The sequence below is a fragment of the Stenella coeruleoalba genome (genome assembly GCF_951394435.1).
Source record: "Stenella coeruleoalba genome assembly, chromosome: 1".
Lineage (NCBI taxonomy): Eukaryota > Metazoa > Chordata > Mammalia > Artiodactyla > Delphinidae > Stenella > Stenella coeruleoalba.
The window spans coordinates 14676739-14703924 of NC_137169.1; the positions used below are offsets into that span (position 1 = coordinate 14676739).

The 27186-nt window shown below is 54.7% G+C and overlaps 1 protein-coding gene and 1 pseudogene across 3 annotated transcripts in view; both read right to left on the minus strand.

The window, feature by feature from the left end:
• Positions 1 to 27186, minus strand: part of CAPZB (capping actin protein of muscle Z-line subunit beta) — a 136585-nt gene that overhangs the window by 21748 nt on the left and 87651 nt on the right. For both annotated transcript variants that reach the window (XM_079933471.1, XM_079933472.1), the window contains exons 3-4: positions 20008 to 20129; positions 13562 to 13675 (exon numbers count right to left, since the gene is read on the minus strand). In XM_079933471.1, coding sequence (XP_079789597.1) covers positions 13562 to 13675; positions 20008 to 20129 — 236 coding nt within the window. The remainder of the gene's footprint in view (positions 1 to 13561; positions 13676 to 20007; positions 20130 to 27186) is intronic.
• On the minus strand, positions 26284 to 26681 carry LOC307191798 (small ribosomal subunit protein eS24-like; annotated as a pseudogene). The gene has a single exon. The product of its transcript is annotated as a small ribosomal subunit protein eS24-like (transcript).

Consider the following 27186-nt stretch of genomic DNA (forward strand, 5'->3'; position numbering starts at 1 on the left):
CCCTCACTCAGGTGAGCGGGCGGCATGGGCTCCGGGGTTTTGGTGCCCCCTCCCCGAATTCCCCGGGAAGCAGAGCTGCACTATGGCGGGCGGGAAGGGCAGCCCAGGGCAGACCTGCCAACACCCGTCCTTTCGGTGACAGATGGCTGGGTTCCATCGCATGGTTTTCCCTTTCCGCCTGCTTGTCGGGAGAGCAGCCCCACATCAAAAGGGAAAAAACAACTTTTAAAAATGTGGCTTTTCTTGTGCTGGCAGAAGTGGGCCGCTAATTCCTTCTTTCCTGGAGCGAAGGCGCGAAGCCCAGAGGGCGTGTTCATCCTTCTGCCCCTCGAAGCCCGAGGCCCCCCGCCTCAGGCGCCTTCCAGCCCAGAGTGTTGTTCTTGTCTCTGTGCTGGGACTCGGGGGAGGGCAGGTCAGGCTGCCCTGGGAGGGAACCAGCAGAGGGCCTGGTGGCTTGACAACCCTCCTCGACACCACCTGGCAGCCAGTTCAAAAGCACCAGGTGGCCTGTGGTTGAGCCCTCTCAGTCCCCTCCCTTAGATTTCTGTTTTCTTCCAGAAGAATAAAACAACAGCATTACCGTTTTGCGGGGCGGAACTGGCCATTTCCACTCCAAAGTCCCACCTCACGGCCCGGCTCCGCTCCGGGCAGCTCCTCCCTGGCATCCTCAGCTTCCCTTGTGGGCCACACTGACCAGGTCCAACGTTACAAAATGTTGGAGACAAAGGAGGTAAAAATGCAAGCTCGACTCTGATGCTCACGTGGGTTACTATTCTTCCCCCAAATTAAAAAAATTATTAGAAGAACATTATTTTAAAAGAAGGAAGTTTACAATTTAGCCCACAACACCATAAATCAGCTTATCCCATAAATCTCATTTTTCCAAATTCCCCTCCGGTCTCTGTCCAGACGCTTACTTTTATGTAACTGTAGGCACAGCAAGGGGACGGGGCTGGGCTCGGCTCTCCTCACTTGGCCGGGATCACGAGCACCCTTCCACGGAGCCACGTGAGCTCCGTAATTGGTTTCATAGCTGGGAGAGTGTCCCGTTGGGTACTCCCCTAACTTACAGGCGATCGGACCTTCAGTAAAGAGACGAGGGCAGCAGCGCCAGAGCGGACCCACATTCCATTCACCTAAAGGGGCCTCTGGGGACGCGCACGACTGCGAGTCTCAACCCGATGTTCCAGGACAAAGGGACTGGAGGACGCGTGATGAGAAAGGGCCGGCTCAGAATCGCCCAGAAGGCCAGCCTCTGTGGCAGAGTGGCCACGGGGCACTGACAGACCCCGTCCCACGGTTTATGGCCCTGCTCTGCGCGTGAAGCGTTAATTAAAGAGGGACCTCAACAAGTTTTTGGAAATTTATTCTTACCTACTGTACTTTGATCATAATGACATGAAACGGGAAAAAAAATAATTTTTATGTGGTTCACATTTATGAGTTTTTACATAAAGGCTTTTGTGGGTATTTTAAGAATGTGCTAAAATGTTGTCTGAAACCACATAAAGCCATCTGAGGAGTCGCCCGCCAGAACTAACAGCACACACATGGAAGCACTTTAGCTGGCCTTTGTATATTTAATGAGTCAAATAGTATTAATATTGTTTAAATGCTAACATGCTATTTCAATAAGGGGGCTCTGCCATCCCTGGCGACTCGCTCTCGGGCTGCGCACGGCAGCATGAGCGAGGCATCAAGAGTGGCCTGGCGCTGCAAGCAGGCGGCTGAGGGGTTCACCCGGCCGGCCTGTGCTCTGCCCCTCCTCCACAGGGCAGGGAGGGAGGACGGTCCCAGGACCACTGCCATGGCCCAGCCGCGCTGGGCACAAAAGGGGAGGCCCAGAGGCCTCTGGTCAAGGGGGCAGCTCGGGGAACATCTTTAAAACGTGGACGCCCAAAGACGAAACCCCTGGGCTTTTATTAGCCCTGGTACCTTCAGGGAGTGAGGGCTGAAATCCACACACACGGTGAGGACGGTGAATGACCTGTTAGCCACAGGGACACAGGGACAGTCTGTGGGGACGCTGCAGAGAAGCCGGCTTGGAAAGTCAAACCAGGCAACAGTGGGGCCTTTCAGAGTTCCAGGAGCATCAGTAGGGGAACCGATAGACCGACCCAGACCAACCCGGGAACGAGAGGAAAACGCTGCTCTGACGTCCACCCAAGAGTGAACTCTTTCAACCAAGCGCCATCGGCTCCACGGTTGGTGGCTTTCAAGAGCTTCCCAGCAGATTAATATTTTTTTAAGGCAAATGGAACTGCAGAGAATTCAGACAGCTGGCATTAAGGAGATGGGGGCACCTGGATCGGCTCCGTTAAGTCCCACCATCTGAAAAACAGCATGTTGACCACAACCAGGTTTCATCAACTTCAAAAGACCAGGTCACCAGGGCACTGCGCTGGATAAGCCAGGAGCCACAGGCAAGCCCCTCAGGTGGGCTGGCTATTGCCCCACACAGCCAATCACACTGAAGCGCCTGGGCGAGTTAGACCCTGAACCTGGATCAGCGAAAAGCCTGGGGTGTCAGTGACTCTATTTTCCCAGAGAGCTATGTCGTTTCCCCCTGAAATGCACTCCTCCACTTGACCAGCGTCATGCATACAGATTCTATGACCATAACTCTCCAACCTCAGGACTGCTGGGGAGGAGGAGACAAAAGGGAAAACATAATACTTCATACTCAAAATGACCTACTTCACAAAAGGAAAAAAAAAAAAAACAAAACCCAAAACCTAGTTGGGCTCCTAAAGCTTTATGGAGTGTTTGAGGCTGAGGTGTGCGTGGAGACCAGGATGGAAACTTGTTTCAGGAATCTGGGCTGTAACCAGGCTTGGCCAACGTGGGGCTGCGCATGTAACAGGGAAGCCGGGACTGGAATCGGCTTGGAGGCTGGCCCTCCCTCTTTCCCATCAAATCGCCTCCTGGGAGAATAGCTGGACTTGTGGCTCTGATACAGAGGCCCCAACAGGTAATGAGTCACATGCCATGACCCCCACAAAAGAGCCACAGCCAGCACAGATCTGCTGGGAGCAGGGTTCATTCAGACGTGCTCCTTTAGCCGGAAGTGGGCTGGGCAGCCTTCCCGGGACTGGACAGGAGGCCGGAGCGGACGTGGATCTCTGGCAGCGCGATGACACCTGCGATTCGGAGGACAGGCAGTCACCCCCAGACCCAGACCAGTCGGTGGGGGGGGGGGGGGGGCCCAGCACAAGGCCACGCCCTTAGGTGCTGGAGTGTGGGCTTCATTAAACTAAGCCAAGAGGAAGGCAACGGGTATCTGTGCGGCACCAATGTGGTTTTCTCATTTGCAAGATGAAAACATTGGACCCGAGGTTCACTGGGGTCTCTCCCAGCTCTGACACTCCAGGATCAGGCGGCCGCATGAGGGCCGGTGTGAGGCAGACTCTGAGCGCCACAGTGCAGATTCCCAACATCTTAAGTTGACCAAAACTTTGCTTACACACCTCCAGTGACAGCCGTTTCCACCATGGTTTTTGGAACGTGTCCCAGAATCTGCCCACGGACACGGGACAGGTATTCTGCAGACACTCCTTCCAGCACACACAGGTGCAACAGTCCCCATAGCAAACATGCCGGTCGGCTTAGGCAGGCGCGACTTCAATGCCAGTTGCACTCAGACGTGCACATCTGGACCGTGGCTGCGGCGCTTTACAGCCTCGCTTTACGAGGTTTTTATTTTTTTACTTAAAGAGGAATAATGAAGGCCTCTCTGGAAACAATGGTTCTGCTGCAGGGGCCGCCGAGCTGGCCTGGCACCTGACCACACCGTCCGCACTGCATGCCACCCGTGAGCATCCTCTGCCTCTCCGGGCTACCCGTGAACACATTGCCCACCCGGGAGGATGTGGACGGTCAAGGCCTTCTGGAGTTGCCATCACCATCACCCAAGAGCTGCCGTTTTTGAGAACCCATTCTGTGTCAGGGGCTTTGCATACATTATTCTACAGTTAAGATGGTGGAAACCCAGAGAGCGAAAGGAATGCACCCAAGTCACACAGCTGAGAACTGGGGAGCTGGCTGCCCCAGAGCCACGTCCTGTTCTCATGGCCCTGGTTTAGCCTGTGGGGCTGGACTTAGGTAAATTCTCTCTCTCTCACTCTCACACACACATACCACACACACAAACACAAACACACGCTGCTGTAAACAATGCTGCCTCAAGTGCAGGAGAAAGTCAGGGAAGGAAGGAAGGGGTACACCAAGTGGCCAGGAGTCTGAGCAACACCGAGAACCCTGCACTGGGAGTTCTGGAAGGAGGGCCCTCCACTTCAAGGTGGCAGCAGAGGCCTGCTGGCTGAACGGCTGGAAGACCACCCACCCTCGATACTCGCACGAAGCAGCTTCCCTGGCAGCACAGGGTGCCCGGCAGCACCAGGGAGCACCGCCACCGGAGGAAGCCGGTCCTCGCTTCACCCCAACACGTGCAGCCACATAACCCGAAGCGTGACTGGCTGCCGTGCGGTGACAGAACCCAGGAATCCTGCAGGAACCAGAGTCCTTGATGCTGAGTCGGGGATCATGTTTGTAAATGAGCTTGTCTTCTGCATGCTCCTGTTTTCCATTTAACTTTCTTCCAGCAGATGAAAAGCAGACAGCGCGTGCCAAGGCAAGCAGACCCTGGGCACGGCCTCAGGAGCCTGGCGAAGGGGACCCACGTGGACGCACCATCACTGGCCTCCAGGCTGGGGGGCAACGAGTGGCCTGTCTGGACCCTGCGTGCACGGGCTCTGGGAACCGCAGGAAACGCCCCTGCTTCAGAGCAGGGCTCAGAGCAGCTGAAACTTACACCACGAGAGCAGGAAGCGACTCGACCCAACTCACCCCAAAGCAGACAGGGCGTCTCTCCACGCGTCTCCCACTCCATCAAAACAGCGCAGCTGAGGCGACCTTGGCTTCCCCCTTAGCTGCCTCCAGCACTCTCACACCGGCCCGACTGGCAGCCGGAGGCCCACAGCAGGCAGGGCGGGTTCCCAGAGGCCCTCCAAATGCATGGAAGATACAGATAATGTAGGTGGAAACCCAAACACTAATTATGCTGCCGACAAGCTGAGAGCCAGGCATGACTTCCCCACCTTTACCACGTGGTCCCTGGGGCGCAGGATGTGTAGCAAGCGGCACTGTGGCGGGGTCCCTCGGGGACCTTCAGACCCGGGAGAGGCCCTCCACCTCCGGGCAAGGGGGAAAAGGTTCACGCGGCGGGGGCCACCCAGACCTGTGTGAAGGGGCAGGCAGCCAGGCCGATGGCCAGGTCTCACCTGCCCCAGAACTTTCCTGAACGATTCCATCACCTCACGCTTACTCTGCTCAGTGCTTCCACCCATCTCCCGGCTGGGTTCTGACTCTGGAGACCAAAGGTAACTGGGCCTGGCTGTTTCTGGTGGTGGGAAACACAGGGTAACCTCAACCCACAGGTGTCGCTCAGCCAGACTAGCGGGGGAGCGGTGAGGACCGAGCAGCCAGAGTAAGAGGAGTCCGGGTCAGGGTCTCGCACCCCAGCCCCCAAACAACTTCTGGAGGGATCTCTCAGGACGCACAGCCAGAGCTGTCCCACGCATCCCGGGACCCTCCAGACCCTGCCCCGGGTGCTGAGGACTACACCCCAGGCCTGTGCCGGACGAGGGCCCGAGCACCTCTCCGCATGGCCCCTGTGCCCTGGCCACACCAGTGAGCCCCTCCCCACCAGGTCACACGGCTGAGCATGGCTCCCCACGACCACCCGAGCTACCACGATTTGCTAGGAGGACTCATAGGACTCAGAAGAGTCGTGCTCGCAGCCGGGAGTTATTCCAAGGAGACAGGGCACAGCCGCCGAGGGAGGGAACCGGGTCCAGGCTTCCAAGGCTGCCCCCACCCCGCCCCGCGGAGTCACACGAGGTGCGCCTAATTCCCCAGCGACGACGGGCCGGGACGGCGTGTGAAGTGCTGTCCCCGGGGAGCCCCCCCCCACCCCGCCCCGAGCCTCGGTGCCCAGGGCTCTTACTGCTGAGCTCCTCTGCCTGGCACACACCGCAGCTCCAGGCTCCAGCACGGAGGCTGCAGTTCTGCACAAACCATAGCGTTTGCGCGAGTTTCCACGTCATGACTGCTCCCATCAGGGAATGGAACAAAACCTCCCAGACCCAAGGTCCCAGATGCCAGCCAGGCCTGCTCTGGTGATGCTCCTCTGCGACAGGGACGCCCGCTCCAGTCACCCCACGGCCCCTCCCCGGCCACTGCTATAGATGCAGCGCCCAGTTTTTGGTCCTTCTCAGCACTTACCAAAGGGTGTGAGTCCTTCGTTCGTTTGTTCACTTCTTCCCCTGTGTACCTCCTCACCCCTGCTGGGCCCAAGGGGCCTGCCTGACCCACCCCCATGGCACCTGCAGTGCTCAGAGCACGGCAGGCTCTCGGGAAGTATCTGTGGCTCCATCCTAAGTACTCTCTCCCGTCACCGCAGACGGGAGCTACTTCACTCCATTTCTGAAACAGATTTACTCAAGGTCTTGCTGCGGTCTATGGCAAAGCCCCACCAGGACCCGAAGCCTCCTAACGCGGCCTGCTGCCTCGCCATGTCTGCACCGAAACCACCTCCCAGCCACAATAAAAACACAGCCACACAGGTCACTGCTGCAAGGCGAGGATAATTCTGTCACACTCGAAGATGTGAGTGGACACCATGAGTGCAAGGTGAGCCTTGGGAACAGCGCCTCACTGACTGCCCTCACCCACCCCCACCCCCCACCCGCCAAGATGGGCAGTGGCACCTTGCTGACAGATAAGGAAACAGAGGCCAGAAAGCGGACCACTCGCCCCAAGTCAGTGAGTAAGGGCAGACCAGCGAATCAAGGCCAAGTCTCTTTCAAAGCCCAGGCCCTCCCCCACTCTGCAGCCTGATGCGGACACAGTGACTTCTGCTGGGAGGTGTCTGTGCCTGCTGCCAGGTGTCCCCACCGACCACCAGTTAGCTGCTTCCCATACTTCTGCTACCTCCATTTCATCAGAAAGCCTCCCGCTGCCACCTACGATTCCCATCAGGACTGAAACACTGAAACTCTCCAGGCCCAATGCTCACATCCCAGGAAGGGGCAGCCCCGGGGAGCCCAGGGTGAGAGGTCTGAGACGGCAGCTGGGAACATGGAGTTTCAAGGACCCAAGAAACCAAGGCAACAAACTTTCTCCGCACAGGAACACGGATGCCCTGCCTTCGCTGGGCTGGTGTCGCTCAAACGTCACGTGACAGAGGCGCAGAGAAGGGAAGGAAGGAGCGGAAGCAGCCACAACTGTGACCCGGTCCCAGCGGGGGAGAGGAGGCGGGGAGCCGCGGGAAGGCCCATCTGCCAGCGCCCGGCCGCTGCCGGAGAGGCTCGCAGGCTCTGGGGCTGCCACAGGGACGCCAGCCTTGTTTCACTCTGTAAACGTCTTCCAGACAAGAAGGGCTGATTAGGAAACCTAATTAAGGCTTTTGAAGATTATCTCAGACCCGAAGCAAAGGAAGAACACAAAATGCCTTCCCGCCCCGCTCCCCCACCCCCTAGACTCTGGCCTTCGTTAAGCTTTGATTTCAATCAATTGCACACCCACTAAAATTAACTTATAAGGCCAATAAATTGCAACCGCATGTTTGAAGGTATTATCTGCTGCAAGCCAAGAGCCAAGGACCGCAGAGCGCGGGGCAAGATGCCTGGCACAGATGGGAGCAATCATCTCTGAAAGAAAGCAGTGCCAGCCCCTTCGGTCAGAACATCTGGTCTCAACAGAACCTGGGCCGACAGAGGACCCAGGGTGAAAGCCAGAGTGGGGAAGGTTTCCCATCTTCTCTGGGAACCTGAAAACGCAAAGCACTGATCGTGGGGTTCGTGGCAGCCAACTGGTGGCTCACACCACAAATAAGATGTTTCTCTGGCAGCTGCAAGTGCTGACCCTCTACTAAGTCTCTCCCAAGAAAGATGGCTCACTTAGGTCACGTGATGAGGTTCTGTGACCGACGAGCTACCCCAGGCTTAAGGCCTGAGAAGGCAGAGACAACTCTGCCAAGACAGCAGTGACCCTGTGAGCCAGCCACCCGAGAGGAGGCCCTTTCTGCGACCTCTCCCTCTTCCCCAGGGGCTAACTGAGCCAGCCCATGAATTAGAGCCAGGAAACCATCCTGGGGCTTGGCAGAGAATGAGAGTAGCCTGGATGTCGGCGACCAAGGTGGGAGGGCTTGCGGGGAGAGAAGTGATGACGTTCCAGATGACTGGAGAGTTGATCAGGACTTCCCCCAGCGCCAGCACTCCAGCAAAACCTGCCTGTCATCTCCTGAGCATTTTCGGCAAATGGACTATTTTAAATCTAAGATCAGAGCTGTGCTATCAATGGTTGCTTAACAGTTATTCTCTTGGGGAAAAGTTACCACCACAATCCCTTTCTGTCACTGGTGACGGCAAAGAAGGAAATCAGTAAATGTGGGAGGGACGGGAGGGTGGGATGGTGGGAACGTGGCAGGGACCTGGGAGGAGCGGGGGGAAGCCAGAACTGGGGGGCTTCAAAGGAATCATGCAGAACGCACAGCCCACCTCCCTGGGCCCCTGCGCGCCACGTGCCCACCTGGGAAAGGAGCTGTGCTCCCAACTGCCGGCACTTTTAAGCTATATGGAGAAATGCTGTGCACAGGCAGGAGAGAGGGGGCCACATCCCCACCGGAGCTGCAAGCCAGAGGGCCTGTTCGTCAGTGTGTCCCTGGCCTGGCCCCTCACTCGGACCACACCAGTTCCACATCCCAATTCCCTACGAAGTCAAAACCTTTACAGCCCCAGGGATCAAAGTCCAGAGCCCGAGGACAGAAGCCAAGGCTTTCCCTCGGGGTGCTGGGGAAGAAGCTTTTCTCTCTCACGGCAGAGAGAAGCCCCCTTCGCCCGGCCTGGATCACATCTCAGCTGGCTCCACGCTCCCCGAGGTCTCCTTCCACTCATCGTGTTAAGGAGAACATCAGGAGGAAGAAAAAGGTTGACGGGCCAGGACCAGCACAGGAGGAAGCGGAACCAGGAAGCCGTCTTCACTACCGTGGCCGCAGGTTCAGTCTTAAGGCACAGCCAACAGTTGGGGAGGGGGAGAGGTCCACGCCGGAGGAGGACGTGGCAGGAAAGAGCACCTTAGGCCTCTTTGTTTGTTTGTTTTCTTTTCCTTTTTTCCCTGTGCCACACAGCTTGTGAGATTTTAGTTCCCCAACCAGGGGGTTGAAGCCTGGCCCTCAGCAGTGAGAGCGCAGAGACCTAACCACTGGACTGCCAGGGACTTCCCCATTTTTCTTCTGTCAAACCTGCAGCCCTTCAGAAGTCAACAAATCTCTGTGAGCTGAGTTCAGCGCGGCCTTCCCAGTGTAGGGCGAGGGTCCTTCCTGCTAGGAGTCGCGGAACAAGGAGCCCCCGAAGGCTCCTTACAGCACAGCTGCTCCCGCAACAAGGGGTTCTAATTCTAAGCCCGAGGGCCAGAGTCTGGCAGCTTTCAGTCATTTGAGGTGGGGACTGGTCGAGAGGCCGGAGCACAAGCCAAACTCAGTCGTAACTCTGCAATCCAGCAGGGCCCCAGCATTCACAAACACCGGGGGGTCAGGAGGAGTTAAAGTCGGGCCTAGTACAGGGGATGGGCCTGCTCAGCCCCCGGGGGGCACAGGCCAAGCCCCACTTTGGAGCAGGGCACCCTGGAGCGGCAGCCATCCGCATCCAGCCCTCCTGGGAGCGATGGTGTGCCCGTCCTCTCCTGGCGGCGTCCTTCCAATCACCCTCTCTTCCTTCTGGCAGGGCTGGGTCTGCCCGAGGCTCCGGCACCCCTCGGCAAGCCCAGGACATGGGCCATCCTGCCGGCTGCTCAGGCAGCAACTCGGCAACCAGAGCCAGCAGACGTGAGGCAGTGTCGGGGAGCCTCCCCTCAGAGGAACTGCTGCCTGCGTCCACGTGTCCACGTGAAAGGCAGGCAGGTGGAAGAATCCACGGAGGAGCGCTGTGGCTTCCTTCACTGGGTGACAGCAAAGGAGTCTTCCTTCCTGCAGGAAGAGGTCTAGACTGCGGAGGGGCAGGGATGAAGCATAAAGAGGAAGGCATGACCTACTGCCCCTGCCTCCCTTGGAACGATCTGGTCCAGGTCCCTAGAAAACCTGGAGCGACCACTGGCCTGTGCTGCTCAAGGCCTCCGAGCCCCTCGCTCATCTCCGTCTGCTCCAGAACCACAGGGGGAAGAGCTCAGGCTCTGGCCCTGCCCAGGTCACTGACATGGCCACTAACAAGTCACAGGGCACTCTGACGACGGGGACTTCCAGAGGTGAGCAAGGTACTGGGAGGGAGGGGGCAGGGAAGGAGGAAGGGAAAGGAAGGAAAGAAAGAAAAAGGAGACTTGCATTCGTCCTCACGTAAGGCCTCAGGAGAGGGCGTCCTCAGGACACTGATAACTCAGGGTGCTTTGAAACTGCTGACTCTGGTTGCCCAATGACAGCTCTAGCCAGCCCGGTGGCCTGAGGTTGCTGAGACAGCGAGAACCGGGCCTCCCCTCACATACAAGGGCATGAAGGGCCTCCTGCCCTCCTCTGTGGGCGCCACCCGCAGGCCTTGTACTCTCTCCTCCCCCACGGAAAAGCACACTGATGCTGCTGGGGACAGATGGCATTCTCTGGGCCAGGATTCCACCTCCACAGACCATCCCAGAACCTCCGGGGCTGGCTTGTCCTGTTAGATCCGCCACTGGGTGGAGGAAGCTGTCCTTTCACCCCCTCCCCAAGCCCCCGCAGCCCCGCTCACCTTTACAGGAGAGTGCAGGCCCATGCACAGCCCCAGAGAAATACGGGTCATTAAGGCTTAACGCCACCTTCAAAGTGGACGCTCGCCCAGGCAGGGAAGCCTTCTCAGGAGGCGGCGCAGAGACTCAGACCGAGGGTACGAGCCCAGCTCCTGCCGTTTCCTAGCGGATTAACCACTGGAGGACTTCTCTCAGCATCGGTTTCATCGTCTGTTAAATGAGGTAACTCCCACTTACCCTACAGAGTTGCTGTAAGGATTGGGGGGATCACAGTGAAAACTTTTTAATGGTGATGGGGAAAGGCTCACGATGTTAGGCCAGTCAAGACCCCACAGAAGGCACACGTCTAAGACTGACCACGTGTCATTATACACGTGAACCAGCGAGACAGGAGGGAGAAAGGAGTCAGAGACGACACCAGCCTCTTCCCCGGGCCTGGGCCCAAACGGCAGCACAGGGCACCAACACGTCTGCATTGCTTTATTCGGGAAATCACAGCCCAAATGTTTAGCCTCTAAGAAATCAGAACCAGCCTCGTGCTGATCCTTGGAGCCGCTGGCACAGGCAGCCCTCTGCCCAGACCACTCCTTTCCGGCCCGGGCGTCACTCTATTGTTCGTCCTCCCACAGTGGACGCACCGCACAGACAGGGACGTGGCCCTCCATATTCAAGGCCAGTGCCCCAGGGCTTGGCAAGCAAACACTCAAACGTCAGTCAGGTAGAGGGATAACTGTTGGGCTCTGGAGTTGGATAAGGACGGTTTCATACTGGACCATAACATGCGAAATACGTTACTGGCTGTGTGAAGTTGGGCAAGTGACTTCACCTCCCTAAACCTGTCAACTCATTTGTAAAATGGGGACAATCCTCTTGCACAGGCTGATGTGAAGATCAAATGAGACTGAGAGGCAGTGAACACTGTGCTCGCCCAGCCACTGGCTGGTAACTGCTGTTACTACCACTGCTCTCTTATTATCAATATTATCATGACCCCATGAAGCTGATTCCACTTGGGAATTCTTATTTAGCAGCTGGATAGGCTTCTTGCCAAATGGCCAGGTAAGACCAACTACAAATAAACCAGAGGTGACAGCAACGAGGACATCTCTCAGCATCACTGGAAGAGGAGCTATTCTACCACAGGGCACATTTCTAGACATAAGAACGCTTTAATCAGTGAATTCACTCTAATGGTGAAAATCAATAAGTTGTGGAAACTTCAGGCAAATATGGACTCAAGTCCTAGCTCTTCGCCTCTGTGTCCTGTGGTGAGTCATTTAGCCCCTGGGAACCTCAATCTCCTCATCTGTATATAAAAAAGGGAAAATCATCTCCCCCAGAGGTTCTTGAAAGGATTAAAGATAACGTATATACAATACTGGTACATGACAGACACCCCAGATAAAGCTGGGTCACACAGTGCCGTTCGGGAGCTACCGAAATGTTCAGGGCCATTTGTTCATGGTTTCCTCAGAGCTTCTGCTTGTGTGTTGTGGGTCTTTTTGTCTGTCCGTGTGTCAGACTGAAAAGTGTCACTTTTCCTCCCAGACCAGCTTGTAAAGTAAATTCTTTTTTATATGCGTTACATCAAATCTGCTAAAAACTGGAAAACCACGCCAACTGTCTGCAAGATGGAGACCTGAAACTCCTTCTTGAAGTGTAACAACACCAGCTTTCAGACAGTGGTTTCCGCCGTTCAGATGCTTCGTTTCTCTCATTTCCATTTTCTTGCCTATATCCTAGGTCAGGTCAGGGAGGGCACCCTGTAGACCGAAGGCCAATTCCCACCTACCTCAAGCCTCAAGAAGACGGTTTTACATTTTTAAAGGATAAAATATACATAAAAAAGAAAGAAAAAGGGATAGAGACTGTGTAGCCTGTAAAGCCTAAAATGTTTACTATCTGGCCCTTTGCAGAGTGTATGCCACGCCCTCCCCAAATGACTGAATCTGTACTGAGGTAGCATTGCATGTATTCCAGTGTTGTTACATTTTCAATACAGAATTGAATTAAAAATGAGATTCTACAGATTAAGAAAAAACGCTTCAGAGGATAACCTGCTTTGGAGCCTTTCCTTGCAAGGCGGATTAATTAAGTGGTCACCCTTTCTGGTGGTGTGGAGGGACTGGATGGAAGCAGAAAGCAGGTGCAGCGAAAACACTTCCCAAAGTGCAGGCTGAGGCCCCCAAAACTCGGGAGTCAGCAAAATGCTGGCTCAGAGGTGGTTGCCCAAGGCCCACTGTTTAAGGACCTCGACTCCTCCCGCCCTGGTGACTGGTCTGGAAGCAGGTGCCCTGAGCTCCAGGTGAGAACAGAGTCAGGGCAGGCAGTGCAGTGAAAACCAGAGGGGCCTTTGGAGACAGACGGAGCCGGGTTTGATTCCTCACTCTGCCTCTTGCCTTTTGGACAAACACCTTAATCTTTCTGAACTTTGATTTCTTCATCTGGGAAATAGGGACTAAAACAGTGACCACATTTGTGAGGATTTAAGGATTTAAGATGACGTGTATGAAATATCTGGCACTGAGTCTTGCACAAGGGAGGTGCTGTCCCAATGGCACTGGCTGTTCCTGAGAGGCACGATGCAGAGTACTGCCCGGGCAAGGTAGCTGCAGCCTCTCACGACTGGCCCGATGACCACGCTCGGGCCCAGCGCCCTGCTGCGGGAGCTCAGAACTTCTACTGTTTAGGCCAGCCAGGTGGCAGGTCTAAGGGAGACGACCTGGCCTCGCGTTTCATCTATGAACTACCTATCGAAAGAGCGGCGGGGCAAAGGGAGTCCGTAACTCACAGGTCTCGGTACTGGTCAAAGGCATTGTTGGCTTCCACCTCCAGCTTCCTCAGCCGAGCAGAAGGCATGGCCCCATCTTCCAAAGGGGGGTCATACTTGTTACTCCACGGTGACCTGGAGGGGAGAAGGAGAAGGAGATCACATGAATCATTCCAGTGAGCCATCGGCCCAAGCCCCAGCTTCTGAAATGTCAGAGGAAAAGCCATTATCCACAGGCCCTGGGCATAGACACGGCTTTCTCAAGGTTTGCAGAGCAACGGCTTAGATTCCATCTGACCTGGGTATGAACCCCAGGCTCCAACTCTCACCAGCTGTGCATTTCCAACAGGTGTCTTGACTTCTCTGAGCCTCCCTTTCCTTATGTGCAAACTGAGGCTACTATTTACCCACAGGGCTGCTTTGAGGAGCACAGGAGAAAAATATTGATACATCAAGTGCCTAAATTAGAGACGGGCATATAGTAAGTGCTCAACAAATGGGACTTCTTTCTCATCCTTTTAAAAATTTTCCTTTGTTCTCACCACTGTTTTGATCAATAGAGGCCCCTCTCTCCTCCCTGGCCTGCTGGCAGCTCTGGAGAAACTCCTACTCCTCAAAGATCTTCTTACACGATTAAGGATTAAGAAGAGAGCTGTCAGTTATGGAAGCAACAAGAGAGCCAGCCCCATGGGGAAAGGCTGACCACACGTAAGAAAACCTGAGGGACAGAGTTCTCCCCGTGAACAGAGGACGGCCTTCCAGCCTCCAAGGGCTGTGCACACAAAGAAGACTGTGAAGTAATGAGAACCAGCCTCACTTTTTCCAGTCCAAAGTCTTGCTGCATTTTTTAAAATGTGTTTTGCCACATCAGGAAAGCATTTAATCACAGAGAGTGCTGGAAGGGGGGTTATAAGGGAAATAGCCACTCATTAATTCCCGCAGGTGGAGTTCACAGAGCTGGGGGTTCAAAGAAAGAGAATTAAAAAGGTGAGGGGTGTGGGGGGCCTGCCTGGTGGCTCAGTGGTTAAGAATCCGCCTGCCAATGCAGGGGACACGGGTTCGAGCCCTGGTCCGGGAAGATCCCACATGCCGCAGAGCAACTAAGCCCACTCGCCACAACTACTGAGCCCGCGTGCCACGACTACTGAGCCCGTGTGCCTAGAGTCCGTGCTCTGGAACAAGAGAAGCCGCCGCAATGAGAAGCCCGCGCACCGCAACGAAGAGCAGCCCCCTCTCGCTGCAACTAGAGAAAGCCCGCGCGCAGCAACAAAGGCCCAACACGGCCAAAAAAAAAACCAAGGTGAGAGGGTAAAAGAAAGGAGGAGAGGACAACATGGAATTCGGGCAAAGTCCTTCACGTTCTGGGGCACAAACACCTTGACACGTCCACGGTAAGAAACCCCGCTGCCTCTCCCGTCTCCCCCCCGACGACACCACTTCACATCACTGAGGACTGAAAAGAACCTTCTGATTTAGGATTGTTGGTAAGGGAAGAAAGGCCTCACTGCCTCCCGAAGCCCAGCTTTACCTAGTTCTGTGCACAAACATCTTTCTTCGTGGTAACTGATGCCTGGCACCTACCTTAGCAGACCATGTCAAGTCAGCTGGGCGACCTCTTCTCCCAGCCACCCTCAGGCAGGGGTCCCAGCTTTCTTGGCTGCTGGTCCACAAACGTAAGCGGGGGAAGAGTTGCTGTGCTTGGTGTCCCAAAAGGGCCTCATGCAGCAGCTGCTCAGGCCACCTCAAAGCAGGAGGTGCTTGGAAACCCTCCTTTGCACACCAGCCCCTGACCTCACTCACCAGTGTCGGGAGAGACTGTGCAGCAATGGGCTGAAACGCTCCCCACTGCCCCGTGACCAGCAGCCAGCTCTTGTGGTCACACTGTGTTGCGCACAGGCCACAGCAAACAAAGGGCTGTTGGACAAGCCAGGACCCCACCTGGCTCGAAAAGGAGGCGAGAAGCCGACGCCGGGCACCCCCTCACGCTCCCCGAGGCCTCTCCCTCCCTGGGCAGGGCTGACACGTCCATCATCGCTGTGTTCAGCCCTCACAACAGTGCTGCCCGACAGAACTTTCCCCGACAACAGAAATGTTCTGTATCTGCGCTGTCCCAAACGGTAGCCACTAGCTTCACATGGCTCTGGAGTACTTGTGTGACTGAGGAACCGAATTTTAAATTTTACTGAACTTGAATTCATTTAGACGGTCAACTTTAGAACCTTAGCTCCCAGAGGGAAAGAGTTGTGTCTGTCTTGCTCTCCACTGTTTGCTCAGCACCTGGAACACTGCCTGGTGCTCAACCACATGCTCATGAGAAAAAAAAAGGCAGAGGAATGAGTGAATGATCTCACACCCGACACAAAGCAGAAGTAACCACTGCCCCCGCCTGTCCCCTCACTCCCACACAGATGTCGGTTCCTGCAGCGGTCACATCCCCACCCTTGACAACGAGAGCGCTCCAGGCAGAAGCGTGTGCAGTCTGCCCTCGCACCCCGGCACCCAACACACAGCTGGTGGGCGGAAGCCTTCCGGCGCGGGGTGGGGAGGAAAGGACACACGGCACCCCTGCAGGTGCTCCTCCAAACCAACAGCACCCCGGCACCCAACACACAGCTCATGGGCGGAAGCCTTCTGGCGCGGGGTGGGGAGGAAAGGACACGCGGCACCCCTGCAGGTGCTCCTCCAAACCAACAGAGGTGGGGCAACTTTCTGCTTTCTCTGCTGAGGGACACCTAAGCATTTTTAAAAAAAAAAAGAAAGGAAAAAAAAGAAAATCAACGAGGACCTCTTACCAGATCCAGAGACAAAGATGAGGTTGCAGAGTGCTGTCACCACCACTGTTTATTTGTAAACTACGCTTGGTACCTCACCTCCACTCACCGAGGGGAGTGCAGAGGAATCTGAGCGGGAGAATCTAAACTCCCCACCTGCCCTGCGGCTCCTCAAGTCCCCAAGACTCTCCTCAGCACACTCTGAGGTCTCTAACTTCCGTTTCCACGGTTACACGGCCATTGCTGTCCTGGGGGCCTGGAAGTCCCACCCCTACTGGCTTTCATTTAAAGGCGACCTGATTAGACATAAGAGCCGATCTCTCTTGAAGACTGGGGGTCTGGAATTTTCAAGACACATCTCTCCCTGCTCACAGATGACAGCGTTTCAAGCCGTTAGTCCTGGAGCCGGGGTAATTGTAGCTGGGGGAAAGATCATAACATTACCCAGAATATCCTGAGTGGAAGGGGCACTCAGAACACATTTTAAGAGCTTAAATGGAGGCCATTTGAAAAAAGACAGATGGACAGGAACGCTTAGATTTCAAAAGTCAGGCCTTTCATTTCCCTCAGAGAATGCTTTTTGTTTCAGCTAACAGGTTTCAAACAGTGCTGCTGGCAAACCGTCACACCATAAGGATCTTATTTAAGCAAACGATCAGACACAGGACAGAAATGTGTGGAGAAACTCAGAAGACCTTGAAGTTTTATACCGAGAAGAGAAAAAAAAGGAAAGCCCTGTGCCCTGACACCCGGGACTCCTCTTCAGCTGAAGACCCCCAGGCCCCCTACGGAGCCCCAGGAATGCAGGTGGGAGCCAGCAGGGCGACCTGGAGGTACCACATCCTGGGAAAGCCTGGCCTGGGCATGGACTGGAAATGATTCCAGCCTTCCACAGGCTGCTGGGCAACAGCTGCCTCACACAGCAAGCCCAAATTTTCAGGTGGAACAAAAATACGACGACGATGTTGAAGAAGCAAGACTCAGCTCCAGGCCCCCCTCTTCCAGGGTGTGTCCCCTGAACCCCATGCCTGGTGAAGCTGCTCATCCTTTGGCCATGGGCTCCCTGGCCTGTCAGCCCACTTAGCACCCTGAGGGACCTCTCCCTTGGTGAACTAGACCTGGCCCTATGCCCACAACCCGGACGGTGGCTGGCGCTCCAAGGCTGAGCCTGATCTGCCTCAGGGCTTGTCTCACCACCTGGGAGCTGGACGCCCACCTCTGCACCTCCATCTCCACACAGACCTCCGGGAACTCAAGACTACCCACAGCCTAGCCGACTCTCCACGTCCACCCGATGGGCATCTGAAGTTTAAAATGCCTCCAATCAGTCCCTCCCAGAGCCTTCCTCACCTGGAGAGGCAGCGACCCCACCTTCCAGCTGCTCATCTGCGCCACCCCCGCACCTGCAAACACTGCTGGCTCTACTGTTTTTTTTTTTTTGTGGTACGCGGGCCTCTCACTGTTGTGGCCTCTCCCGTTGCGGAGCCTGTGCTCCGGACGCGCAGGCTCAGCGGCCATGGCTCACGGGCCCAGCCGCCCCGCGGCATGTGGGATCTTCCCGGACCGGGGCACGAACCTGTGTCCCTTGCATCGGCAGGTGGACTCTCAACCACTGCACCACCAGGGAAGCCCGCTGGCTCTACTTTTAAAATGTACCTCAAACCCGACTACCTCTCCCCATCTCCAACTCTAGTCTCCAGTCTAGGTTAGACCAAAATACATTCTTTACCTGACCTCCATTTGAAACTAGGAAAGGGATGTGATCACATGATAGTCGTCTAGTCTTGTTTAAATAGTATGAATTCTTTGTAATTTCCCCCAAGTTCGGTGCTGTTCAGCCCTTCACATGTGTTATTTCTTTCAATCCCCAAGTGCCCCGAGCCAAGCCCTATGGCCCTGGCCTTCAAGGCCTCTGGCCTCACCTCCTACCCCTGCCCACCCCCTTCACTGCTGTCTCCCACTCGGGCCTCCCTGCCAGGCTCAACCCTGACAGCTCACCCCACCCAGGGCCTTTAAAGGGGACACTCTTCTCCCAGACCTGCGCGGGACTGAACCTTCTCATCCTTAAGTCTCATTTCACACTTGACCACCAACGCCAGAGCCTTCCCTGTTTACCCCTCCGCCTCTCCCTCCCCTGGTCTTCCATTATTTTCTTTATTTGCTCTTCAACAATATATACTGTTTATGCAGCTGCTTACTCTCTGGATTCCTCACTAGGACACAAGCTCCACAGAAGAGAGACTCAGTGTCTGACACACGAGTGCCTGCTCACAGAAACATGTCACTGAGCACCTGTTAGAAGAATGAACACTATCACCCTCCACTTAATACATGAGAGAACTAGAGTCCAGAGACAATAAGTAATTTGTCAAAGTTCCCGTCTGCTCCAGGGGGCAGTGCTGGTTTGGAGCCCATGTCGGCTACCTCCAGCGAATTTCTCCTACTTTCATTTTTCAGGCCCCAACCCCTCCCCCAAAAGAGCATGAGGCCAAAGCGTTAAGACCCAGACCAGGTTCTGCGGCTTCTAAAAAAAGCCTATAGCCTACGGCATTCCTCCACCATTCTCCAAGGTACTGACTACAGCCATCCACCACAGGAATACTGGATGCGTGTAGAGATTCCCAGTCTTTTTTAATATTAAGAACTCCTAGGCACCCTTAAAAACCTAGCTCGGACATCTCCTCCAGGAAGTCTTCCTGGAATCAACCTCGGCCTTCTCTATGCAATAAGCTTGGCCCTGGCTGCAGGAATCACGTCACACAGTAATCAGCTCCTGGGTGTGTCTCCTGTTCTAGACCACGGATCACCCAGGGCAGGGACGCAAGTCGACTTAGTTATTCGCAGCCCTGGACAGGGTGATGGAGAGAGAAAGGACAGCTGCACATCTGTCTGACGAGATTCATTCACATGCCCTCCCTGGGCTCGGGATTCCTGTCATGGGCACATCCTGGACCTTCTCCTTTGCAGGATTTGATGCAATTTTAATGAAGCAGCTTGCTGGGGGTTCTTTCTTTTCTTTTTTTTTTAAAATTAATTAATTAATCTTTGGCTGTATTGGGTCTTTGTTGCTGCGTGCGGGCTTTCTCTAGTTGCGGCGACTGGGGGCTACTCTTCGTTGTGGTGCGCGGGCCTCTCATTGCAGTGGCTTCTCTTTATCGTGGAGCACAGTCTCTAGGCACGCGGGCTTCAGTACTTGTGGCACGCAGGCTCTAGGGTACAGGCTCTAGAGCACAGGCTCAGTAGTTGTGGTGCACGGGTTTAGTTGCCCTGCAGCATGTGGGATCTTCCCGGACCAGGGCTCGAACCCATGTCCCCTGCACTGGCAGGTGGACTCTCAACCACTGCGCCACCAGGGAAGTTCCTGTTTTTTTGTTTGTTTGTTTTTTTACCAACATCCCCCTCCTATTAGACTGTAAGCCCCACCAGGGCAGGGGCTTCTTGTTCACTGCTGCATCTCCAATGCCCAGTGGGGGTACTCCACAGACATCTTCCGGTCAACTGGATGGAATGATGGATAGAAGGGAGGGAGGGATGGAGGGAGGGAGGGAAGGAGGAAAGCCTAGCAGAAGCACAAGCAGAAAGAAGGCTGATGGGCTGTCAGATGTCAAAGCTCAGTAGTCCTCGAGCTGCTGCAGCAGTGGTGAGCAGCTGTGGCGGGCGCGGCGCGCCTGCTGCATTCGTGGGGCAGGAGCTCACCTATAGGAGTCCCCATCTCTGTTGTAGTCACATAAAAGGTAATCCTTTCCCACCACCTTGTCTCTGGCGATTTTCAGTGGCTGGTCAACAGAAGACAGGAGATCTTCACATAGACTGGGGACCTGGCAGAGAGAGAGGAAAGGTCAGAACAGAGGTTAAAATAACACATCAAACCCAGGTTGGCTAACGGCATCTGTAGCCATACCGTGGTCAGCATATTTAACATCTGGCCCTTGGTAGCCTGCCAGAATTATGGGCCTGTTCTTTTCTTTTCCACATGTGTCTGACACCAACTGTGTCCCTCTATAAAGAAACCTGTTCTTGAATTACAGTGGAGCGTGATTTCCAATACAGCCTTCCTTCCAAACTGCGTGCAGCTTTAATTACCTGGTCACCAGGGTGGTCTAGTAACGTACGAACGTGCTTGGTATTGGTCTCTGGTGGGCAAAGCATAAGCTGAAGCCCCGAGAAGAAGGTAAACACTTGAAACACACAGGAGTCCAGAGAGCTCTGAGAAGAAGAGCCAGTCCGTGCCGAGAGCTCCCACAGGCTCCCTTGCTGGGTGGAGTTTCCAGCACTTTCCAGGACCCCAGCCAAGCGTTACCAGGCTGGCTTACGGAGTCAACCCTACCTGCTGCAAAGGGAGCTTCCTGCCAGCTTCCCACAGTGCCGAGCTCCAGCTGCTGTGCTCAGGCTCACCCTCCTGGGCCCCTCACAGAGGAGGGGGGCCCTCGCGTGGGGGGCAGGCAGGGCTGAATCTCAGGGCAAATGCTGCTGAATCGGACACAGAGCCCTGCTAGGAACCAGGCCTCTGGCCTCCTCCTCCCAACTCAAACATCACTTTCCACCGAAATATTCCAGGAAGGGAGGGCAGCGCTCTCCAAAATGGATTCCTTCAGGCTTGAGTCACTTCCATGCTATATTTTCAATGTGCTGACTTATTCATTTCATGGGCCCGGGTTTACGGAGGCCCCACCGTATCATTTACCCGACGAGTGGCTGCCAACTGCACCAATAACCCTTCCAAATGGAAAAGTTAAATCACGTGGCAAAGACACCCGAAGAGCAGCTCGGCAGAGGGGTGGCCAGTCACAGCAGTTCCCGTGCTCCCCCAGAAGGCCCCCGCCACCACCAGAGAGGCACGGATGGGGACACGGTCACCTCGGAGACCACCAGCTTCCGTGGGCTTCTCGAGGCATCTCTGCTGATGGGGGGGTGCCTCCGGACTCAGCCTGGAAGGTGCTGTCTGGCACACCTGTGAGATGGTGACCCTGCCTGGTGACTCACAGCCATTTCTCATACACCGAGCAGCACCGGGCAGCCAGCCGCCCGACACGAGACACACACATCATTAACCCCTGTCGACAACGTGCTTATTTCAGAGCTCCTTCTGGATGCAACGCCCATCTGTGTACCCACCTCCCCAAGCAGAAAGACATACAAACAAAAATGGGGCTGTGTTCAGTTAGTCCTGGTGCTGAGAATACCAAGCGTCTGCCACGCGTCATGCACTATGCTGGGCCCTTTACAGATGGAAACTATCGGAAACTCATCCTGTGAAGTAGTCATTATCCCCGTTTTACAGATTAGAGAATTGAGGCCCGGAGTCGTGAGGTTGCCCAAGGCCCACACAAGAAGAAAGCAGTAGAGAGGTGTCTCCCCCTCTGACTGGAACTCTGGTTTAGCGGACAGCTAAGAGGAAGAAGAGCACAGGCCAAAGGCACGGTCTGCTGGGAAACGACCCCCTCCCACCCAGCCCCTGCTCAGCTATGGCGCCCTTCACCTGGAAAAAAAAGGCCAGATCAAGGCAAGGAAGATTGTAACAGCTTCCACCCAAGGCAGCTCGGATTTGAAGTGGCCTTGCTTTCCTGTCGTTGGCCAAGTGCAAGGGCCCTGGGCACCTCTGTGCCCGCCTATCACTTTACAGCCTTTCCCTGGCATCACTATTCTGTTGGGCTGATTCCTTGCCTTACTTGTTGGGCCCTGACTTTTGCCTAGAACCCCATTCTAACTGGCTGGGGCCCTGACACTACTGGCCTAATTTATCCTGGAGTATTACGTAAAGACCAAGCAAACACGCTCTGAAGTTAGACTTCTTGACTCTACGACTCACTGGCCTCCTGGCCTGGGGCAAGTCACTTTACTTCTCTACCAAGTTGCATTTCCTCACCTGTAGAGTGGGGATAAGAAAAACCAACCCGGTTGGGGATTGCATGTGATGATGATGCATTCAGTACCCAGCGTAGTGTCCAGCGCAGGGCAACGCGTGCACATCAGGAACCGACGGACTGATGCCCCTGCTCCCCCTCGGCCCCCAACACCACTGCTGCCTGTCATTCTCAGCCTGCAGCTCCAGCCTGGACGGCATCCCCGGTCTGAACGGCAGCTCCGGCCTAGACAGCAGCCCCAGCCTAGACTGCACCTGAATTTGCTGTACTGCCCCAGGCACTGGATGAAAATGCACCATTGGGATCCAGTTCTGCCCAGAGCCATGCTGACCCTTTCCCGCCAGTCCTGCTGCGGGTGGCTAAGTCCCCCAACAGAAGAAGCTTACAAGATAATGGGATTTGGTATAAACAGGCTTGACTTCACCCCTATCCAAGAGGCTAATTCATGGACCGAAAGCATTTCAATAATTTCTTCCCAGCACTTACACTAACTGAAATGATTTTTTAAATTGATTTGTGGTCATGTCTCTCTCCCTAGAATGTAGGTTTTACCAGGGCGAGGGCTTTGATCCTGTTCACCGCTGAATCCTCAGTGCCCAGGGCAGTGCCTGACACAGAGCAAGTGCTTGACGTATGTGGGAAGGAGGAAGGGAGTAGTTTTACAATACAGAGCCTCCTAAATGCCAATCGGATTTATTTATTTTTTTTTTTGCGGTACGCGGGCCTCACCGCTGCGGCCTCTCCCGCCGCGGAGCACAGGCTCCGGACGCGCAGGCTCAGCGGCCATGGCTCACGGTCCCAGCCGCTCTGCGGCATGCGGGATCCTCCCGGACCGGGGCACGAACCCGTGTCCCCTGCATCGGCAGGCGGACTCTCAACCACTGCGCCACCAGGGAAGCCCTCGGCTTTATTTTTTAATTAATAAATTGGTGTGTAGCAAGGATCTTCACCCAAAGAGTGTATAGTCAAGAACTAAACTTTGATGGATACCAATGACAATTTCACTGTGGCTCCAACCAGGAATATGACCTGTGATGTGGTTCCACAGCAGCAGACAGAGAGAGCGGGAGTTTTAGTGAAAGTCCTGGCGTCCGTGTTACTATACGACCCCAAGGAGCACAGCGCAGTGCGAGACTGAGAACTGAGAGAGCTGGGTTCGAGCCCCTGCTCAGCTGTTAACTAGCCATGGAGACCTGGGCTGGGCCCGAGGTTGTTCATTTGGCAAACACAGCAGGTGAGCTGCATCAGACACAGATGGCTGCTGGGCCACTGTAAGAGCCTCACTGCTTCAGCGCAAATAATTCAGGTAAAGAAAGCCTCTAATCAAGACACTATTAGGTTCTTCATATGGTTAAACGTATTCATCCTTTGAGAATGCCCTTTTTTTGGTGTTAAGGTGTCCGTACCTTGATGAAACGATAGGTCTTGTTTTTGTTCTAAAGGTTCACAACCAATGACCTATTCCTCCTCTTCACTTTTAAATGTCTCTGGCCTGTGAAATCAAAAAATGTGGCAGCCCCTTTTGTAGAAAATGGGATCCAGCCCTCCCTACCTGTCCAAGCAGATCTGGGTACTTTCAAGGCCAGCATAAAGGACCAGGAGGGACTCCACTCCCCACTTTGTAACTCACGTCCTTCGAAGCACAGACAACGCAGATTAAGGCAGCGGCGCAAGGGGCCGATCCGTGGTACCAGCTGTCATCAATGGCCACTCCTGTTGCCTGCCCAGCCTCCTTTCCCATTCTTCTGGTCACAAAGCTCCTCACACCATATGGTTGGGCAAGGCTGATCTCTACTCCACCACCACGCACGGGCAACGAGAGGGCCTCAGCCCCTGGCATATGCAGGGAAGAGTCTTCTCCAGAGGCGATGGAGGGATACACGGCTCACCTCCTTTCTGCCAGGGCAGCTGGGTTGGGGGTGCAGGGCCTGGGCTGCAGCAGGCAGCGGGAGAGTACCTCCCTGTGTTTCTGAGCACTGCAGGGCCGTGGAGATAGTACCTGAGCACCCAGATCCAGCCACCCTTGAAGACCTGTGCCTGGACTCTGCAAAATCTACGGCCAGGTTCTAACCAACCTAAGGAAAACATACATCTGAACTGTAACTCACAAAGCTCCGGCTGTGCACAGAAAAACACAGAGTTCATGGATGACGGATGACCTGCCCCACCACGGAAAGCACCTGGTTGTGATACGGCTGGATGATTCTCCACCCCAGCAGGTACAATTTTCGCCTTTTGGATAAACTCCCAAGTTGGGCCATATCCTTGTATTGTTTCCCTCCACCACTCCTGTTTCTTTCATCAAAGATAAAATGCTCTGTAAAAATAACATTATTGTCGTCATGTGGAACGAGAGGTGTGGACTACACAGTGTGCTCGCGGATCCGCACCAGAGCAGCTGCCATGGGCGCGTTAGTCATGATCTGGCACCACCGCCAATCCGTCTCGCTCCCACCCCCTTCCCACCCCTGCACTTCTGCCTGAACCCTCTCAACCCACCACACTGTCCTACTCAGTGCTTCTAGACATGCGAGTTTGCACATGCGTTCTTCCACTTAAAAATCCTCCCCATTTAGGGTTGCTGGATAAAACAACGCATTTGGCCAGTTAAATCTGTATTTCAGATACATAATGAATAATGTTTTAGTATGTCTCCAGTTTACACATGACATATATTGGTTGTTAAAACTGGCAACCTGGGCTTCCCTGGTGGCGCAGTGGTTGAGAGTCCGCCTGCCGATGCAGGGGACATGGGTTCGTGCCCCGGTCCGGGAAGATCCCACGTGCCGCGGAGCGGCTGGACCCGTGAGCCATGGCCGCTGAGCCTGCGCGTCCGGAGCCTGTGCTCCGCAACGGGAGAGGCCACAACAGTGAGAGGCCTGCGTATCGCAAAAACAACAACAACAAGTAACAACAACAACAAAAAACACACAAAAAAACTGGCAACCGATCCCCATATAGTCTTAAATCCTACCACCCTTCAGGGCCCAGACCAAACTCCAACTTCCTTATCAAGATGCCCCCACTCTTTGGAATTCCTGCAGTGACGATGATATCAACTGAATCCTAAATGCTCTGGGGACGGCTGTTCTAACACTGGCCTCAACTATCAGGTTACTCCTTCCTTAAGACTTAACGTTCTTCACTGAGCGCTGACTCGGTGGGTGCCCGCAGGGGCCGGTCCTCCAGACCTGGGCCAGTGACGCACACACTGGCGGGTGCTCTGGCGTGCTGGTGGAAGCGGGCATCAATCCTATGATGTAGGGTCACAGTACAGACCCAACCTCGCCCCACCTCCTAGTCATGTCAAATGCTTAGAACAGTGGAAGAAATCACGTTAAGTCTCATGGATCACAAGTTTGCACAGCAATTTAAATGAAAGGACAGGTCCAAACAAAGCCGGGAGTTCACTCCGGGATGTGAGTGTCATAGGCTCCGCTGCCTCGGGACCCAAGGAGGGCCTCTGGCGAGAACATGTGCTTGGTGTCGACCATCCAAGGGCTGGACAATTTCTGTCCAAACTGCCCATCTGACCTGCTTAACAGCCTTTGTAAGGAATGTTCATATAACACCAAAGGTGTCAGACCAATCCAAGCTGTTGGGGGGATTTAAACCTAATTCCAAGTGACGTGGCATACTAAACAACGTTGCACTGGCCAAGATAGCGTTCCCGCCGTTGTTCTGGTGGTGAAGTTCACGCCTCCATCGGTCTCTCCACTGTCCCTCTGCGGCCACACCCCAGGGAGCAGGGACCGCCTCGCCCTTCACCACCAGCACCACCAGCTGGCTCACGAGTGCCCATGGGGCCACAGGGCCACAGGAAAGATCGGGTGAAACAGGAATAAAGTGAAGTAGGGCAGGGAGAGGAAAAAACCCAGAAGGCAGAGGCAGGAGAGGGGCTAGCATGCCACGAGCTACTGCCTCAGGTGACCCTTTAACGATAACGAGAATAAAGAGAAGGTCACCAGGAGGGGGCGGGGGTGCCAGGCACTGCACTGCGTAAGCTCTACGTGCGTCGCCGCCTTGATTTTTTGATTATTTTTTTCATGTAAAAGGTCTTACTTTATTAATTCTCTCACGACAAATCTGCACACCCACCGCAGAATCTTTACTCCTCTGCTGTCCCATCTCCAGCTGGCTTCTTTTTGTCAGCACCAAACTGGCCTCTGCAGTCCCCACGACCGTCTTCATTCTGCTCGTGCGCTCCTTTCGCTGCTTTCTTGAGGTCTTCTCGTACAGGCCATGTCTTGCAAGCCTGTGTTTGGGCTCATCCTGCTTCGCGTGACCCAAGGAATCGTAAATCATGCCAAGGCCAGTTGTCTTGCCATCACCAGCATGGCTTCTGAGCCCAAACACAAAGGTGACATCTGGTGTGGTCTTGTACATTTTGGCTAGTTTCCCCCAAATTTCTGTCTTAGGTACTGTTGCCTTCCCAGGACGAAGGACAGCAGTGCCCATTTGTTCCCGCTGAAGTAGTCGGGTGGTCATGAACTTCCTGGTCCGGACAGTTACTGCGTTGCTCGTGATGGCATGACGGCGGCTGATCTTCAAGCAGCCAGGAAGAAAAGGGCCTGCATCACCTCCTTTAATCCTCAAAACAGCCCTGCATATAGATATGGTTACTGGCCCTATTTTAAAGAAGGGCGAGGGAATTCCCTGGTGGTCCAGTGGTTAGGGCTCCGCGCTTCCACTGCAGGGGACACGCGTTCGATCCCTGGTCAGGGAACTAAGATCCCACATGCTGCAATGCAGCAGCCAAATAAATAAAGGGGGAGGGGGTGACAAAGCAGGGCCTTAGAGAAGTAACTTGCCCCAAGTCACACAGCTACTAGCCAATGTCTAAGAAAAGACATGTGACATACAGTATATCTGGGTTAAAAAAATAAAAATTACAGGGACTTCCACTTCCCTGGTGGTCCAGTGGCTAAGACTCTGCATTCCCAATGCAGGGGGCCCGGGTTCGATCCCTGGTCGGGGAACTAGATCCTGCATGCCGCAGCTAAGAGTTCGT